General features: G+C 46.6%; 1 protein-coding gene across 1 annotated transcript in view; it reads right to left on the bottom strand.

Annotated features, from left to right (window-relative positions):
• Positions 1 to 14,049, bottom strand: part of LOC120990373 (lysine-specific demethylase 3A-A-like) — a 63,805-nt gene extending 49,756 nt beyond the window's left edge. The window contains exons 1-2 of the mRNA XM_040419140.1: positions 13,898 to 14,049; positions 13,044 to 13,222 (exon numbers count right to left, since the gene is read on the bottom strand). Coding sequence (XP_040275074.1) covers positions 13,044 to 13,214 — 171 coding nt within the window. The 5' untranslated portion in view covers positions 13,215 to 13,222; positions 13,898 to 14,049. The remainder of the gene's footprint in view (positions 1 to 13,043; positions 13,223 to 13,897) is intronic.
• Positions 14,050 to 17,790: the final 3,741 nt, after the last annotated feature.

Here is a 17,790-nt window from a genome sequence, read left to right as displayed (position 1 = left end):
CAGCTCTGCTATATTGCTAGAAGCCCAGAGAAGGGCCCATTATTACAAGGGTGAATGCACAAGGCAAGGATCAGAAAAATACCCTTCATTCTCCATCATTCACGTGCCGTAGAGCTGCGTTTACATGCAGCACTCATCTCTGTATGGGGAAGAACAATCACTACTGGGATCATTTGTCCCCATACATATTGTTTGTCAGCAGCACATCTCTGTTGATGTCTGGTGCCGCCCCGAAGAGTAAAAGTACTTCGCAGAGCATTTTTAGCCAAGGAGGAGTATGAAAGTTGCTTTCCTATACAGTATATATATAAAAAAAATAATAATACACATACCAAAAAAAAGGACACCATCGGCATATGCTGGTTGCATGGCATCTTACGAATGAGGCAAAAACAAGATGCGAGCAGAAAAAAAAAGGAAAATAAAAATAAAACTTTAATAGGGGTTGTCCATCACTTGTAGACTAGGCTGGTGAATGGCAGCAGCGCTGCAGTAACCTGCTCCCGAACAGCTGATCGGTGTGGGGGGGGGGGGGGAGGAAAGAGGGCTGGGTTTCAGGTTTTGGACCCCCACCATCATTTGTAAAAGGATTGGACAACTCCTCCTTAAAATACTACCACTGATAAACTGATCTGGTCTAACAGGAACGAGGGGATAACAATTACTGTGGGCAGCTCAGTGGTTGGCACCAGTGCATGAAGTTTCCACGTGTTTGTGTAGTTTTCCTTCCACTCTCCAAAGACATACTGAATGTGCTGTGATCTTCACCAATACTGCCAGTGGAGCGGTGGCCAGGGGGTTAATAAGCCTTGTGCATTCACCCATGTAATAATGGGCCCTTCTCTAGGCTTCCAGCAATAGAGCAGAGACCTTTTTAAAGGGATGGACCACATTACATACAACATGTACAAAAGAATAGGTAAGGAGGGCAGCATGGTGGCTCAGTGCTTAGCATTGGTTCCTTGCAGAGCTGGGGTCCTAGCTTCAAATCTGACCAAGGACAACATCTGCGTGGAGTTTGTATGTTCTCCCCGTGTTTGCGTGGGTTTCCTCCGATGCTTCATAGACACTGATAGATTGTGAGCTCCACGGGGGAGAATGAGTGAGGATAATGTCTGTAAAGCGATGCGGAATATGTCTGGACTATAAGTGAGTAAATAAAATACAGCGCACTGTTCAGCACCATTCTCAAGCATTGGGTCTTCTCCACTGACAGAATTGCTGCAAAGGAGGGGGATGTGACACAATCCACCTGCACTAGTTTCCTGCTGTGCAAGTGCAGAAGCATTATACCGTGCAGAAGCATTATACCGTGCAGAAGCATTATACCGTGCAGAAGCATTATACCGTGCAGAAGCATTATACCGTGCAGAAGCATTATACCGTGCAGAAGCATTATACCGTGCAGAAGCATTATACCGTGCAGAAGCATTATACCGAGCTTTCATCTGCACACTAGGAAACTAGCATAGGTGCAGTGTGTTAAAACGCCAGACGGCTGCATCACAGAACCCCCCTCCCCCAGCAGCCATTTTAAGGATAAGAGGCAATACATTCCCTTTAAGACCAACTTATTTGCTCTGAACTAGAAAACACTGAAGGATAAAAAAGACATTGAGGGAATATAATATATATATATATATATATATATATATATATATATATATATTACATATACACACACTGTCACCATGGTCTGATGGGAAGCAGAGTGGTGGACACATTACAAGCCAAACAGCAGCAAGAACTGTTCCTCCTCCTCCTCCGTCATGGTGAGGGGGGCCACTCAGCCCTCTTTTTACTACTGGGAGGAGGATGTGCCACCACGTGGCTAACGATAGTATGTTTACATGAACTGTGTATGGGGAGGAGGTGACAAAGTCATGACTACGATGGGGCTTGGCTTAAGAAAGTCCTCTGCCACCTGCACAACACAACATACTAACGGCAGCCTCTGCCTTCAGGCTGACAATTAATACTTTCATCTTCTCTCCAGGATACGGTAAAAAAAAACTCTCATGCCCAAAGGGAACATTTCTCCTCTTTTCACAGAAAACAAGACCTTTAAGGAACCTAGAATGACAATGATCCACGCAAACTGGAAACATAGAAATGAAAGCCAGAGGCCTCCAACCATGGAGGGTGATGATCAGAGAAAACTCGCCTGACCTCATCCACCAAGCACTTGAACAAGGCTCCTGGACTGAGATTATCAGATGGTGTAAAGCCAGGTCCACATGTTCTGGTTGACTTGATGAACACAAACGCTATTAGGTGAAGCACAATGATAGCTGCAGAACTTGAGTAATTACTGAAAGCACCACGCTTAGGGTTTAGACAAAAGGAGAAGCCATTAAAATTCAAGTCTGGGCTTGGCAGCGTGTGTACCGGCGCATGGTCACTAACCTCAGACTACATCATCCTGCCACCGCTTCCTGACATCTACCCTGTATGTTTATCCTGAAAGGACAAAAACCCAGCACTCATCTTCCCTACATCTGCTATGCACTTGGATGCAATCTATTGTTCCCTGTAAGCAGCCATTTCACGCTGGGGAGGGGTTCGTCTGTCTCTAAAGAGCGGAGAACATCCAAAAATATGCATCTGAGGGACATCATCAGTTCTTCTAAAGTGGACCATACACCGTACTAGAACATCAGCTGAATCCAATATGTATGAAGCCAAATCTGGGCAAAGAAGAAGAAGAGGTTTACATGGAATTTTTTTGGAGGAAATTTTGAGGCAGATTTTCTTGCAGGTTTTTAAGTCCAAGCCAAAATTGGATTTGAAAGGAATCAGAAATATAAAGAAAGGACTTCTACTTCTCATTACTGCTGGATCCAAGTAGGAGTCCTTCCTTTATATTTCTGATTCCTTTCAAACCCACTTCTGGGCTTCGCTGAAAAACCTGAAAGAAAGTTTGACTCAAATCCTTCTCCAAAAAACTCCATGTAAACCTACTCTAACCTTAGCCCGATCCCTCTTTGTCCTGATTTAACCTCATGGTCAACCTTTATGAAAATCTGTCTCAAAACATCCTCCAAAAAAACTGTGTGAACCTACCCTTGGCGTTCAACAGAAGTCTGGCAGTGGCCTTCTCCCCTGTATGTGCACGGTGGTGGAGTGGACTCAGGTGAGATTAGTTGTCGGCAGACAGCCATCTAAAGAAGGTGGTCGGTCAAAGCTTTTCTAGAGCTGCTTCAAGATCTAATCGGCAGATTTTACATTCCACCGAAATGATCCTGCATGGTGAATCTATGGCTCCCTTCCTCTGCTGCGTTTTCCTCCCCGTTTACTCCCATATCAATGGCAAATTCTGGATGAAACATATGCCTCCATGTTTAAGCCTACTGAAGATCACAGCTGCCAGTTTAATCCTCTTAGTTCCCTCTGCCTCCCTTCCTGCACAACGCCTTGCATGGATTCCTTTTATAGTAAGCAATTTGAAAACCAAGCAGCACGCACTCCCTTCTCCTCCAGACCCATTCCTACAATGTGGCCAAACAGCACCCCCGAAACTAGGTAAAGTGGAAAGTCCAAAGCACTGCAAGGAGCCATGAGGTGCATTCAATCCCTTTAAAAAAAAAAAAAGAGGGGGGGGGGGGGGGGGCTTTAAAGCAACAGGTTATAGGAGGATAACCAGAAACCAACCAATGACCAAACTTAAAACCCTTAAATTTATGAACCATCAGCGTAGATGAAATGAACACAAACCCTGTAATGTGTCAATGGGAGACAGAAACGTCCAATGGAAGAGCTCACATGACTACCTGTTGGGGTCAGCAGCCAATGAGCAGCAATCTGAAAATGAAAGGATGGCATGGACTGGCTGGGACGTCTGGTGGGAGGAGTCACAAGATATAAACAACTGGGAAGTATCCAGATGATGGCAACAATGTAACACTAAATGCAGAACAGTTACTCGGGGGTTAACCATGAGTGAATGAACGAACCAGGCCAGGACACTAATCGAAGAGATCATCAGACCTTTACGTAACCACGGACAAACTAAGATTTTTCAGTATTTTGGTCCAAATTACAAAAAAAATTAAATTCAATGTGAAGGTAACTAAAGCATGAACGGAGACGGCCCTGCCAGCAAATACCCCAGGGGCGGCAGCCACATAAAGGCAAATCTGATCCACAGCAACAAGGACGCTTTGGGAGGTGACTTTGGCAGCGAGCCGTCTGGTAATATAAAGGTTTACTCTAGAACGATGATTAAGAGCAACGATCAAAGTAAAAAAAATAAAAATAAAATAAAAATAAGAACACCCATGTAGGCACAGAAGACTCCGTCACATACAATAATGTCACGGTTAGCAGGGATACTCCCCTCACATAACATGACTCATTGTAAGCTGAAGAATCTGCTGGTCCCAGCTTTACAGTCAACACCCCCCCCCCTCCCTTGAAAGGCAGACTGCACGTACACAGAGGATCTTCCAAATGCATACCAGCTGGGGGTGGGGAGAGAAGCGGCGCCCTACAGGAGAGGACATTCAGAGGGAGACAATGGCTTGCCAACTGCCTCAGTCAATCCAACCATGTGCCACGGACATAGGAAAGAAAGCCCATCGTCAGGCAGGAGATGAAGGAAATAATAAAATGCAAAACATGAAAGACCGGGGGAAGGGGGCGCTCCAAAATCAGGACATCAATATGAATCTCAGAATTTAGCATTTTCCTCTATTTTGCTTAGTAACAAAAAAACACGCACACTAAGTCGCCAATTCCCCCACGGATGGTAGACCTGCTGCAACATCGTGCCAGAACTCCTGATCCATCAGTGTGAAACACAGCTGGACGGGAGCACCAGCCCACCGATCTGCCCCTATGTTGTGGAGGCAGCCATCATTTAGTGGACTGAACAAAAACAGAAGGCACTCTGTGACGTCACAGAAACACGAGGGATTCATCAGAATCTAAAATTAGATACCATGGCTTCCCCACACCCACGTTAACTATAACCACAGCTGGGCCAACGCCAAAGTCACCCAGTTACACATGAAACATATTGCTGACCGACATTCCTCGGAGCCAAACCCTACGCAGTCCTTAGAAGACCCCACCGGCTCCAAGACCTCGCAGGAATCCTGCACACGACTGGTCTAACTGCATATGAGGAGGTCTCATCGACAGCCGGCCTGGTAGGACTGGGCCACTTCCCCATGCGATTGCAGACAGGTTCCTCCACCACAGCTTCAAACACCCGTTTTTCCTAGAATTATAAAACCTCTTGCCTCTACTACACCCTTGCATGTCTTCTCTTCATCTCTGGCACTTGCCCCCCTCCCCACCTGACCAGGAGCCATCTTGATTCATTCTGCAGCAGTCCACTGTGGTACTACACGCACAGACAGCATGGTCACCAAAACAGGAAGTCCCTGACAGCTGGGGAGAAGGAGGCGGAGTCAGAGGACAGGCGTGTAGAAGCAAGGCAGCAGGAGACGGTTCTGTTATCGTACTGCAGAACAAGTACTTGGGCAAGTACCCAAGAGACCAGACCCTCCAACATCTCACGTGATAATCAGTACTAAACAGGCACTTTTAGGCAGAGTTCACACCAATGCTATTGCCCCAAACAGATCCCAATGACTACAACGGGGGCCACTTTTCCAGTGCAGAAAAAAAGTCCTGCATACAGGTCTTCTCTCTGCTGTTTTTGATGGAATCTGCAGATCATCTGACACAAATGTGAACAAGCCCTTATTTTCAATGATTTTGTGAACCACCAAACTCCCCAGGCGTTCGATGAGTGCTAGCTCCGAGTCTCAGAGAGTCATTACATGTATCTGGAGGAGATTTTACCAAGATGGTTCTCACTAGTGTAAGGAGACCGTCTATAGCAGGGAGGCTCTACCTGCGTCCCTTCAGCTGTTGCATAACTACAACTTCCAGCATGCCCAAATCCAGGCATGCTGGGAGTTTCAGTTTTACAACAGGCAGGTTGGACATCCCTGTTCTATAGGATGTCAAGTGAACGCAGGAAGCCATCATGTCTGGTCATTATTAAAGCGGCCATCAACTACAGAGGCCGATGTTAGGGCCCATGCACATGACCGTATTTTTCCCCTCCGTGTACTAACTGCCTTTCCACAGCGAGCACACTGACCCATCCAATTCTAGGGGGCCACTCATACAGCATTTTTTTGGGAATCTTTGCAGATCCACAAATCTCTCCACAGGTCGTATTCTGCTCTACATTTGCAGATGAGAAAAATCCTTTTTTATTGAAGAATGTGAGAAAAATACAAAATTCACACAAAGCTATGGGCAATACAGACACGGCCACGTGGCCTTAAAAAGCTATATACCAGCCAAAGAAGAACCTAGACAAGCATGTCAGGGAACTCCATACTTCCTCCAATGTAATCATTCTTGGAATGACTTCCACTCCCATCAGAAGTGACCCCAATTAAATAGCAAACAAGTTGTATTCCGCACAATTCTCCAAAATCAAAATTATGATACTTTTGCTACATTTCCACTTCATTGCCCATATATAAAATACACGTCATTCACAGACATACCGCCAGAACACGCTGACCTGTGACCCAGACACATATGTGCTTGGTTTGGCGCACTAAGATAAGAGCATCACTAAAGATACAAATGAGCTTCAAGAACGTCCTCTAATAGTCGTCCATACCCATGGGCGTCCCCTGAACTTCAGGGTTACTCGAGGACATTTCCCCTTTCTGTGGAGGTGGATGGTGGGACGGTACATCCTCCAAAGTCCTCTCAGCCGGCAGCACCAATCATGGAGAGCTCTCCGAGATGTTGACTTGACATTACATGAAGACGAGTTGAAGACCGACCTGCACCCTACCTGCTGCTTGAGTGGCTCTAGTCAGAGGTCACAATACATTTTGTCCTGAAGAGTAAAAATACTCCTCTTACCATTTTTGAGGAGGAGTACAAAAATTGTAAAACGTAGGCCTACATAACATTATGGGGTTGCTATTTCTGCAGGGGAACCATTACCAGTAGCCTCTATAATGTCCTCCATGCAGAAATAGCAGATTATGACCATCTCCCTATTTTTCTAAAAGCACCAAATCTGTCCCGTGGGGATCCGAGCAGCAGATTGTGCAAAACTCAATGCAATAAAAATTGAACAGGGACGTCTGGTCATTGTGGTAGGGAGCAGTGGGTGACTTGGTGACAGTGGGTGGCGTCTGGGACGAATGCACAGGAGGCATATATAGGACAGTCTTATACACAATATATTGGACTGTTGCACAGTATATAGTGTACAGTATATATAGTCCTCTCTAATCTCTGGACACTGAACTCCATACTTAAACCATACAGGAAAATAGACCTCAGTGGTCCAGAGAACTAATAGCCAAGAGGCTAAAGAAAACCCTGTTTCTGATCCTTATGTTAAACCATAGAGCAATCAGATGAAAGTTGATACCTAAACACCTAAAGGAGAAAAAGAATTAAAAAAACCTGCTGTTTCTGTAGATGACCTTATGTTTATTAAAGTAGGATACCTGCTTTTATAGACCCCTGAGACTCTATTAACACTACTATCAACCTAAGGTCATCTAAAGAAACAGAAGGTTTTAAAAATTCCTTTTCTCCTTTAGGTGTTCAGGTATCAGAGCAATCAAATGAAAGTTCTGTTTTAACATAAGGATCAGAAACAGGGTTTTCTATTAGTTTTTCTATTCATAAACCCCACATGGAGCTCCCAGCAGCAGATAGAAGCCTGCAGGGCACGCTGGGACATCACCTGGGCACAAGCCTGACACTTCTCTCATGGTCTTTGCTCAGCGGAGGCTCCGTTCCTGCCATGCTTTCCCTTCATCAGCAGCCGGCAATGGCGCGCGCCGCCCTTTTTCATAGTAAAACAGTAAATGAAATGGATGCTGCTGCTGTGTGTTCAGCGTGCAGGAGAAGGGAGGGGGAAGGTGAGGAGCGCCCAATGGCACGGCTGCCCGTTGATACTGGCAAATCAACAGCCTTCTCCCCAATAACTAAGCTCTGTACTGTGCGGAGCTTTGTTATTGGAGCTTTCAGGCACCAGCGGTATTGCTGCGCTGCCTGTGCAGTTCATAGAGCGCAGTGCGCTCATGAATGGCGGTAAAATGATCGCGCGTATTCATACGCATTAGACATTTTTTAGGTAGTAAAACTGCTTGTATGGGCATAATTGCGACCTATGGCTCTAGTGACAATATGGCTCACTTCACATCTTGCTTTTTGGCCTCTTTCACACGACCGTAAGTAATTTGCGGTCTGTTTTTGACAGATCCATTGTTCTGTTTTTTGTTTCCGTTCTTTTGTAAAAACATCTCCATATGCGATTCGTTTCTTGCGGATCGCAAACGGAAACAGAAAATTTGTAATCATTACTGTAAAGCACTATAATGTTTGTAAACAGTAAACACTTTGGAAAAGTGGGCACGGATCCGCAAAATATAGATGACATACGGATGTGTTCTGTATGCCAGGGCTTGACAAATTTCCTTGGAATCTAGGAGCCAGCTAAAAAAGTTAGGAGCCAGGCGGAGCCGCGTCATAAAGCCCCCAGTAGGTGCCCCCATAGTGCTCCCCCCCCACTTTTCCACAGAGCCCCCCCCCCCCCAATAATGCTGTATACCATGTTACATATACCGCCGCTCCGTCCCCGGACCCTATTGACTATAATGGGGACGGGGGGTGGAGCTCCGGCGCAGCATGGCAGTTCGCGGTGAGAGGCCGCCGGACTAAAAAGTTGGACATGCAGTACTTTTACCATGCATTGCCGTGCTGCGCCAGAGCTCTGCCCCCATTATAGTCAATGGGGACATAGCTGCGGTCCGGCAAAACAGCGGAAGGACGGATCTGACAGGGTGAACCGCCTGCCAGATCCATCCTGCCGTAAGTGTGAAAGTAGCCTTAGTTCTATAGCTACTGAATGAGACAGAAGAAGGGATGCCTTTAACATATAGATCTCCTTGAGAAGCCAATTTGATCCTAAAGGGTTAATTCACACTGTAATCTAAACTGTGTCCTGTCACTGTCTTATCACTGCTGCAAAAGCATCAGCACAGCCTCAGTGTAACCTGTTCTTTTAACTCAAAGAATCGAATGAGTCTCTAACTAAGTCGGATCTTTAGATTCTTTTAACCTGAGACTCATTCGATTCTTTGACTCCCTCCTGTACTTGTGTCAGTGACTCAGAGCTGCTAGTGCTTGCCTTGCCTTAGCTCTGATTGGTTGGTGGGCGGGGAGGGGAGGGGCTGGCAGAAGCAGCTTCCACTCTAGGATCAGATTACACTCCTCCCGAGCCCCTCCCCTCCCTGCTGCCAGCGTCTCTGCTATTGTGTGCTGTGACGGAGCTGTTTCAAACTGTGCTGCCTACGGACAGAACGGCAGCTCCGCACCCATCGCCCGGGCACCTTTGAAAACGGGCTGACAAATACCCAAGCGCCAGGACTAAATTCCTGGTCGCCATGGCGACCTGGGATTTGTCGAGCCCTGCCGTATGCATTCCGTATTTTTTTTGCGGACCCCTTGACTTGAATAGAGCGACGGAACGTTATTTGCGGACAATAATAGGACAAGTTCTATCTTTGAGCGGAACGGATATACTGAATGCACAGAGAGTACATTCCGTTTTTTGCGGAACTATTGAAATGAATGGTTCTGCATACAGACCGCAAACAGAAAAAAAAAAATGGTTGTGTGAAAGAGGCCTTGCAGACTGTAGGTGTGTGTGCAATTGAGAAGGTCTAACAAACACTAAACATCTCCATATACCCCATGAAACTTTTGTATGCTGAAAGGTCACCCTTTTGGCATACACAGGACTGTCTAAGAAAGTGTAGTCTACTAGGGGCAATGGGAGTCAGCGGCCGACATATGCCTACACAGTGGTATACTTCGGAGCCTGAGGTAAGTATGGGGGGCTACTTCCAACATATGTGACCGAGCCTAACAATTACAAAGCTATAGACTATGACGAAGAGCAATCAACATTCAACACAATCTACTGCCAAGAGCACTATGAAAATATTCAGTCTTATCCAGACTGAAGAATGTTGAGCCAATGGTGGACCCATCATATCCTTCCAGCCAAAGATACAATATGTTCAAGAGAGTGACCTCCACTTTGACTCTTGCCCAGTTACATGTAATATATAATAAATGAGACAAAGGAGCTTCACGCAACATCCTCCAAGAGCCTTCCATACACATGGGCATCCCATGGACTTCAGTTTCTCTAGGTCTAGGACATTTCCCCTTTCCTCGGAGGACGACAGTGGGACAGTACATCCTCAAAAGCCCTGTCAGCCTGAAGCTCCAATAAGAAATGTGGAGAGCTCTCCAAGACTATAATTTGACATTACCTGATGGCCAGTTGAAGACTGACCAGCAAAGTACCCGCTCCTTGAGCATCTTCAACGGCAGTAAGGCTCAGTTCCCATTTCATTTTGATGATTTCCCAAAGGAAAAAGCCTAGCGCAGACGCTAAACATCTACATAAGGCCCCATGAACCCTCTGTATGCAAAAAGGGCGACCTGTATGCATACGCCGGACTGTATAAGAAAGTGTAGTCCACTAAGAGCAATGGGTCTAAGTGGCTGACATATGACGACACTGTGGTATACATTGAGGGCTGAGAAATAATCCCAAGACATCCTTTGGGGATGTGAACCGGGCCTAACAAGAACACATCTACAAAATATATTGACAAGAACGCTCGACAACATTCAACTAGGGTTGTTGCGGGTATCGAAATTTCGATACCCAATCGATACTTTTGTCCCGGTATCGATACGATACCGGGATTTCCGTTTTTTCGATACTGGGCTGCGCTTCTGCGCAGTCTAGTATCTCTGAACATGAGCGCGCTGCTATCGGCGCGCTCATGTTCTCTCTCAGCAGCACGGGGAGAAGGAAGCTGTCCTCCCTCCCCCTGTGCTGCTGCCGCTGCCACCAATGAGAAGAGAGGGGCGGAGGAGGGGCGGCAATGAGAAGAGAGGGGCGGAGGAGGGGCGGCAATGAGAAGAGAGGGGGTGGAGGAGGGGCGGCAATGAGAAGAGAGGGGCGGAGGAGGGGCGGGCGCACTGCGCCCCCAATGATAGGATTACTATCGGAGCGATGGGAGGAGACATCAGCTTCACTAGTGGGCGTTCCTTTTCCCTGCGCTGCGATTGGACAGCGCTACAGCCAGGGAGAAGGAACGCCCACTAGTGAAGCTGATGTCTCCTCCCATCGCTCCGATAGTAATCAGCAGCATGTGGAGCAGGAGAGGAGACAGTAATGGGGCACTGCGGGCGAACGGAGCGGCGCCCAGGACTAAATGGTGAGTGCTGAGACATCGCTGGGCGCCGCTCTGTGTGGCCTAATAGTGAAAGTCTGGACTCATATACAGTAGTCAGTCTTTAACACATACAGGAGGCGGGTGCCGGCAGCAGAATCGCATTGCCGGCACCCTGCCCCTGACAGGGAGCTGCGATCAGCGGCAGTTAACTGCCGCTGATCTGCTAGTACCCGCCTCCTGTATAAAGGGGTAAAATCATTGGTGGTGCAGTGTGCCCCCCCCCTCAATCCCCCCATCCCATTAAAATCATTGGTGGCACAGTGCGCCGGCCCCTCTCAACCCTCCAGTATTAAAATCATTGGTGGCAGTGGCCACAGGGACCTCTCCACTCCCCCTCATTGGTGGTGCAGTGGCAGCTTCTGATCGGAGCCCCAGCTGTGTAAGCCTGGGGCTCCGATCGGTTACCATGGCAGCCAGGATGCTACAGAAGCCCTGGTTGCCATGGTAACATCCCTGATGCTGTGTGCACAAAGCACAGAGCAGCAGGGACAGTGTGGAGTCCTATTCACCCTGATAGAGATCTATCAGGGTGAATAGGAAAAGGGATGAAAGATCCCAGGTTCTAGCCCCTAAGGGGGGAAATAGTTATTAAATAAAAAGTGAAAAAAAAAAAAACACTAAAATATGAAGTATAAATCACCCCCCTTTTCCCAATTTCACATATAAAATATATAAATAAACATATTACATCGCCACGTCAGAAAAGTCCAAACTATTAAAATATAAAAAAAAAATCTAGGTGGTGAATGCCGGAACAGAAAAAATAAAATAAAAACTGCGCGATTCGCCATTTTTAAAAATGAGGAATGCACGTGGCTTTTTTTGTTTATTTTTTTCGCATGGTATCGAATGGTATCGAGTATCGCAATACTTTTTCATGGTATCGAAACCGAATCAAAAATTTGGTATCGCAACAACTCTACATTCAACACAATGTACTGCCAAGAGCAATGTGGAAATGTTCCTTCTTGTCCAAGCTGAAGAACATCAAGTCAATTGTGAACCCACCATATCATATCCAACAGTCAGAAACAAGTTCACCTAAAATTATGATATTTCATGGGCCACCATCACTACGATTCTGGCCAAGTTAAAGAAACACTCCTCAATGTGGCCAGTTTCTGGAGCCTCGCACAGTTCTACTACACCAATCTCAGATGTTTGCAGGGTTCCAGAACAGAGAAAAGTCTGTGAATCTACCATCAACTTAACCGTAAGGGTACATTCACACATTGGATTTTGACACGTATACTGTGGCAGAAGAAACCACCACAGTTGTTCACTCTGGATGCTATGAACCCACTCGCGGCTTAGCTCCATCAAATGAAGCTAAACTAAGAGTGAACGCCCACCGTGGCGCTAAGCGGCGGCTGTCCGCACCCCTGCCAACTGCATCGCTGCCTCCCGTCCCAATGAAAACAAAGGTAGACACCACACGGTCGCTGCCGCTGGAACATTTGCACCGTGTCCATGCCATAATTCTGATGGAAACCGAGCTACAAGCAAGTCCAAGGCATTGGACCGGTACCACGCAACTAAACATGAACGCAAACCAGCAATCAAAGGGTGTTCAATAAAACCGTCCGATGCCATTCCAGAAATCCAAGGGGCACCAGGGCAAAAACAACATTAAAAAAACAAACGACAGACAACATAAGTCCCGGCATCAGCCGTCAGAAGGTCAGCAGCTGGCACTTATTCTGGAGAAACGTTACATACCTTTAAATTGGGGCAGCTGAATTCTTTGTGGGACGCGGCGCGGATGATGCCGTTTCTCCATGGCCAGTCCTCGATCTGCTCGACGTCCAGCTGGCAGTCGCTGCCCACCACACAGGCGAATCTCTGCCCCACCAGGACGTGGAAGCTGTCTTGGTGCATTAGCACCATCATGGTTGAAGCTAAGGGTTTAAAAAAAAGAAAAAAGGTCAAAATTAAGGAACCATTCTTACCCTAAGCAATGTATGCTGGCACGTCGCAGGTTAACAGCGGAGCACACGCCCCTGCAGCGTATGCCAATGACAGCACGTGACGCCGAGCAGGTGGCTGAATATTTACATCCGGACGTGACAAGCTTTAATAACAAGAATGGGAATTTTAACATTACAATTAGCGCCCTAGTGACAGCGCCGGACCCCGGCTGCCAGACCAAAATGGGACAGGAAGTGGTACCATGGCAATGTCATGGGGGGGGGGGGGGGCAGCAAGGCTACTCGACCTCCGTGATGACTTGCGCAAGTCACATGACACCACTTTTGCACGACAAATCATGTGACCACCAAGGCGAAACTGCCGCTCTATGACATCAATGGCCAGGCGCCAGTGGGGCGCAAAATGGGCTTGGTGAGCGTAGGGCAACATAATGCCAATCTACAACTACCGCCACGGCCCAAACTACCACATAATACAGCAATGACACAAAACGCATAATGTGCATGCTCAGCCTAATTAGAATATATGCTAATGAACACTAATTACACTAATATATGCAAGATACTTAGCTTACAACCTACAGGACGCATTATATCAATCTGGCCGTTAAATTAACAGAAATTCCGGTAGTCGCCGGTACTTACCGTGTGAAGCTCCTCCGTCATGTACCGGAGATTAGAACGTCAAGCCCAACCACAGCGCGCCTTGGCGGCTCCACCGGAGCAGAAGAAGCAATCCGTGCAGAGAGTAGTGACTAGAATGGAGTTGCTCCTGGCAGGCATGACGTCAGAGGAAGAGGCGGGGTCTCGTCATCCAGGGGGCGGGGCCTCAGGATTTGCTGGAGAAGTCTACACTCTACAGAGCACGTAGCTGCAGAGAGGAGCAGAGGCTGCAGGTCGCTGTGTGGAGGAGAAGACTGACTGCTATTTTTTACTTGGGGACCTCCTGACGTCACCGGGTCACGTGACTGACTCGGGAAGCGCAGTGAATAGAAGGTTCTGAAGCCGGAGCGCTCAGGCTGTATGCGGAGCAGGTCACTGATGGCTGCTCGTCATCACTCATAGTGGGGGAGGTAGATGTGTACACTGCGGACGTGCTGAGGGGAGGGAGATTCTGGGTGAGACTGCAGTGGTGGGGGCTGCAATATGGTGTGCAGAGAGGAGGGTGCCGTGTAATTTTGTATGGGGGGGTCGTGTAATATAGTATCCAGAGGGGGGGGGGGGGGGGGTCGTGTAGGTTGAGGGGGGTGTAATATTGCATGCAGAGGGGGAAGGTGTAATATTCTTTGCAGGAGGGGTGCAGTGTAATTTTGTATGGGGGGGGGGGTGCTGCGGAAGCCACCTTGATGCCTGGTAGATGGGCCTGACACGTATGTGCGCTAAGAGCTTCCATTACTCATTTATAGTCTGTATTGTACCACTTTTATCTAGAATGACCCCCCCCCCCCCCTTTTTTTTTCTTAGCTCTATTGTTTGTATATATAAGGGTGTGCAGCCACTGAATACCACAGGTCTCCAGTATGTTCTCCGCACCTGATATTTATTCATGTATATTTTCTACTGTACAATTTGAAGTGAAAGCTGCCGGTTTTACTGTTTTTAATAAAAACTTATTGTTGAACCAAAAAAAAATGTTTGAAATATATTTGGATTTCTCTATTTTTGTAAAAAAAAAAAAAAATTTCTTCTGTATTCTAGGAGCTTGTAGCTGTGCATAGAGATAAGCGCAGACGTGTATAATGGCTAGTGTTGAGCAAAGCGAGCTTTTGATGCTTCATTCAAAACTTTGGATTAATACTGTACAGAGATCGGTCTCCGTACAGTATTAGAATGTATGGGCTCCGATGAGCCGAAGTTAGTTATTCATGAAGTAGCGAGTGACCTCGTTGAATAACTTCGTTAGTTGATTTTTAAGTGGAAAACACTTTAAAACTTGAAACTGAACTCGGCTTCGGTTACGTCAAGTACCTCGGAACCAAAGCCGAGTTCGGCTTCAAGTTTTGAAGTGTTTTTGCACTTCAAAAATCAACTACCGAAGTTATTCAAAGAAAGTCACGCGCGACTTCGTGAATAACTAACTTCGGCTCATCGGAGCTCATACATTCTAACACTGTACGGAGACGGATCTCTGTACAGTATTAATCCGAAGTTGTGAATGAAGTGACTATGGATGAAGCATCCAAAGCTCAACACCAACAATGGCCTACCAGACACGCACATTACACTGCCCTGCTGATCTGCTACAAGGGGACTCCCTGCATTGTACAATGCTTTAACCCCTTCCTGACCTCCCAACATAAATATACGTGGGTGGGTATTTAAATATGGTGGCCGCTCACGAGCACTATAGCTGCTGGGTGATGTTTTAAACCCTGCCTGTGCATTGGAGACTATGAGAGAAGCAATCTAATGATTCATTATTCAAGTTATCTGGGGGAACTATAAAAAAAAGTGTACAAAATATAGATATATATATATCTACCACTTCAAATCACACTATTTTCCCAAAATAAAAATACATAATTAAAAAATTAAACATTATAGCTATCACTGCATGCGAAAACGCCCAAACTATTAAAATATAAAAATATTTATCCCATTAAGTGAATGGCATAATGGGGGGGGGAACTAGGGATCGACCGATAATCGGTTTTACCGATATTATCGGCCGATATTCAGGATTTTGACAGTTATCGGTATCGGCATCTATTTTGCCGATATACCGATAACGTATTGGGAACACAGAACGCGCTGCTGTCAGCGCTCTCCGTGTTCCCTCAGCAGCACAGGGGAGAAGGAAGCAGTGTCTCCTCCCCCTGTGCTGCCGCCGCCAATGACAGGAGAGAAGAGGAGGGGAGGGGCTGTGGCCATCGCTCCACCAATGAAGATGAGTCTTTCATTAATTCATATATACAGGAGGCGGGAGCTGGCTGCAGAATCACATAGCCGGCTCCCGATCTCTATGAACTGTAGCTGCGGTCCGCGGTAGTTAACCCCTTCGGTGCCGCGGATCGCAGCTACCGCTCATAGAGGTCGGGAGCCGGCTATGTGACTCTGCAGCCAGCTCCCGCCTCCTGTATATGAATGAGAGACTTATCTTCATTGGAGGCGCAGTGCGCCCCCCCCCAAGCCCCCCAGTATTAATAATTGGTGGCGCAGTGCGCCCCCCTCTCCCAGTATTAATCATTGGTGGCAGTGGCCACAGGATCCCTGCTCCTCTGATCAGAGCCCCAGCTGTGTAATCCTGGGGCTCCGATCGGTTACCATGGCAGCCAGGACGCTATTGAAGCCCTGGCTGCCATGTTCAGCTCCATGCTGCTGTGTGCACAAAGCACAGAGCAGCAGGGACAGTGTGAGATCCTATTCACCCTGATAGAGATCTATCAGGGTGAATAGGACAAGGGTTCTAGTCCCTAAGGGGGCTAAAAGTTAGCAAAACAAAACAACAACAAAAAACACAAAAATATTAAGTATAAATGAAAAAGATTTACAAAAAAAAATAAAAATACACGTTAACAATAAACATATTAATTTTCAGCAGATTTGTGTAGGAAATTTTTTTTTTTCTCAAAAATGAAAATTCCCAGAATATCGGTATAAATTATCGGCTATCGGCCTGAAAATTCACAAATTATCGGTATCGGCCCTAAAAAATCAATATCGGTCGATCCCTAGGGGGGAACCCATCAAAATAGCTTTTTGCCATCTCACCTTCCCAAAAGAAGAAGTCAGTTTTATCTCATAGGGAACGCTATAAAAACAGAAGCCATAAAACTATATAAATGTGGTATCGCTGTAATGGTACTGACCCAGAGAATGAAGAGAACAGGTCAGTTTTATCTCATAAGGAACACTGTAAAAACAAAACCCATAAAACTATATAAGGGCTCATGAACGTGCTGGCTGGGCTCGTGCTGCGGACCGGTGACAGGACCCATTCACTTGAGGCCTCTTGCACACAAAAGTTTTATTTTTTTTCTTCCGTTTCCGTAACGTTTTTTGTGTTCCGTATACGGAACCATCCTTTTCAATGGATCCGCAAAAAAAAAAAACAGAAGGTACTCCGTATGCCTTCCGTTTTCGTTGTTCCGTTCAAAGATAGAACATGTCCTATTATTGTCCGCATAACGGACAAGGATAGTGCTGTTCTATCAGGGACCAGCTGTTTCGTTCCGCAAAAAACGGAATGCACACGGACGTCATCCGTTTTTTTTTTGCGGATGCGTTTTTTGCAGACCGCAAAATACTGAATAAGCCATACGGTTGTGTGCAAGAGGCCTGAATGGGGTATGCAATCTGCATCCGATGGTCTGCACTGCAAAGAAAGTAGTGCATGCACTACTTTTTTACGGTTTGGAGGCATGGACAGAATCCCCATGGAAGCACTCTGTTAAAAAGTTATGGCTCGGGGAAGGCTGGCAGTAAAAAACAAAATTGGAAAATGGTCCCGTCCTGAGGGGGTTATCCGAGATGAAGACAGACCCCCTAGCTGTAGCAGACTCACACTGGTGATGATACTCGCCTGATCCCCCGCTGCT

Source organism: Bufo bufo, chromosome 2, assembly GCF_905171765.1.
Source record: "Bufo bufo chromosome 2, aBufBuf1.1, whole genome shotgun sequence".
NCBI lineage: Eukaryota > Metazoa > Chordata > Amphibia > Anura > Bufonidae > Bufo > Bufo bufo.
The sequence above is the reverse complement of the archived record's forward strand: the minus strand, read 5'-3'. Positions and strand labels throughout refer to the sequence as shown.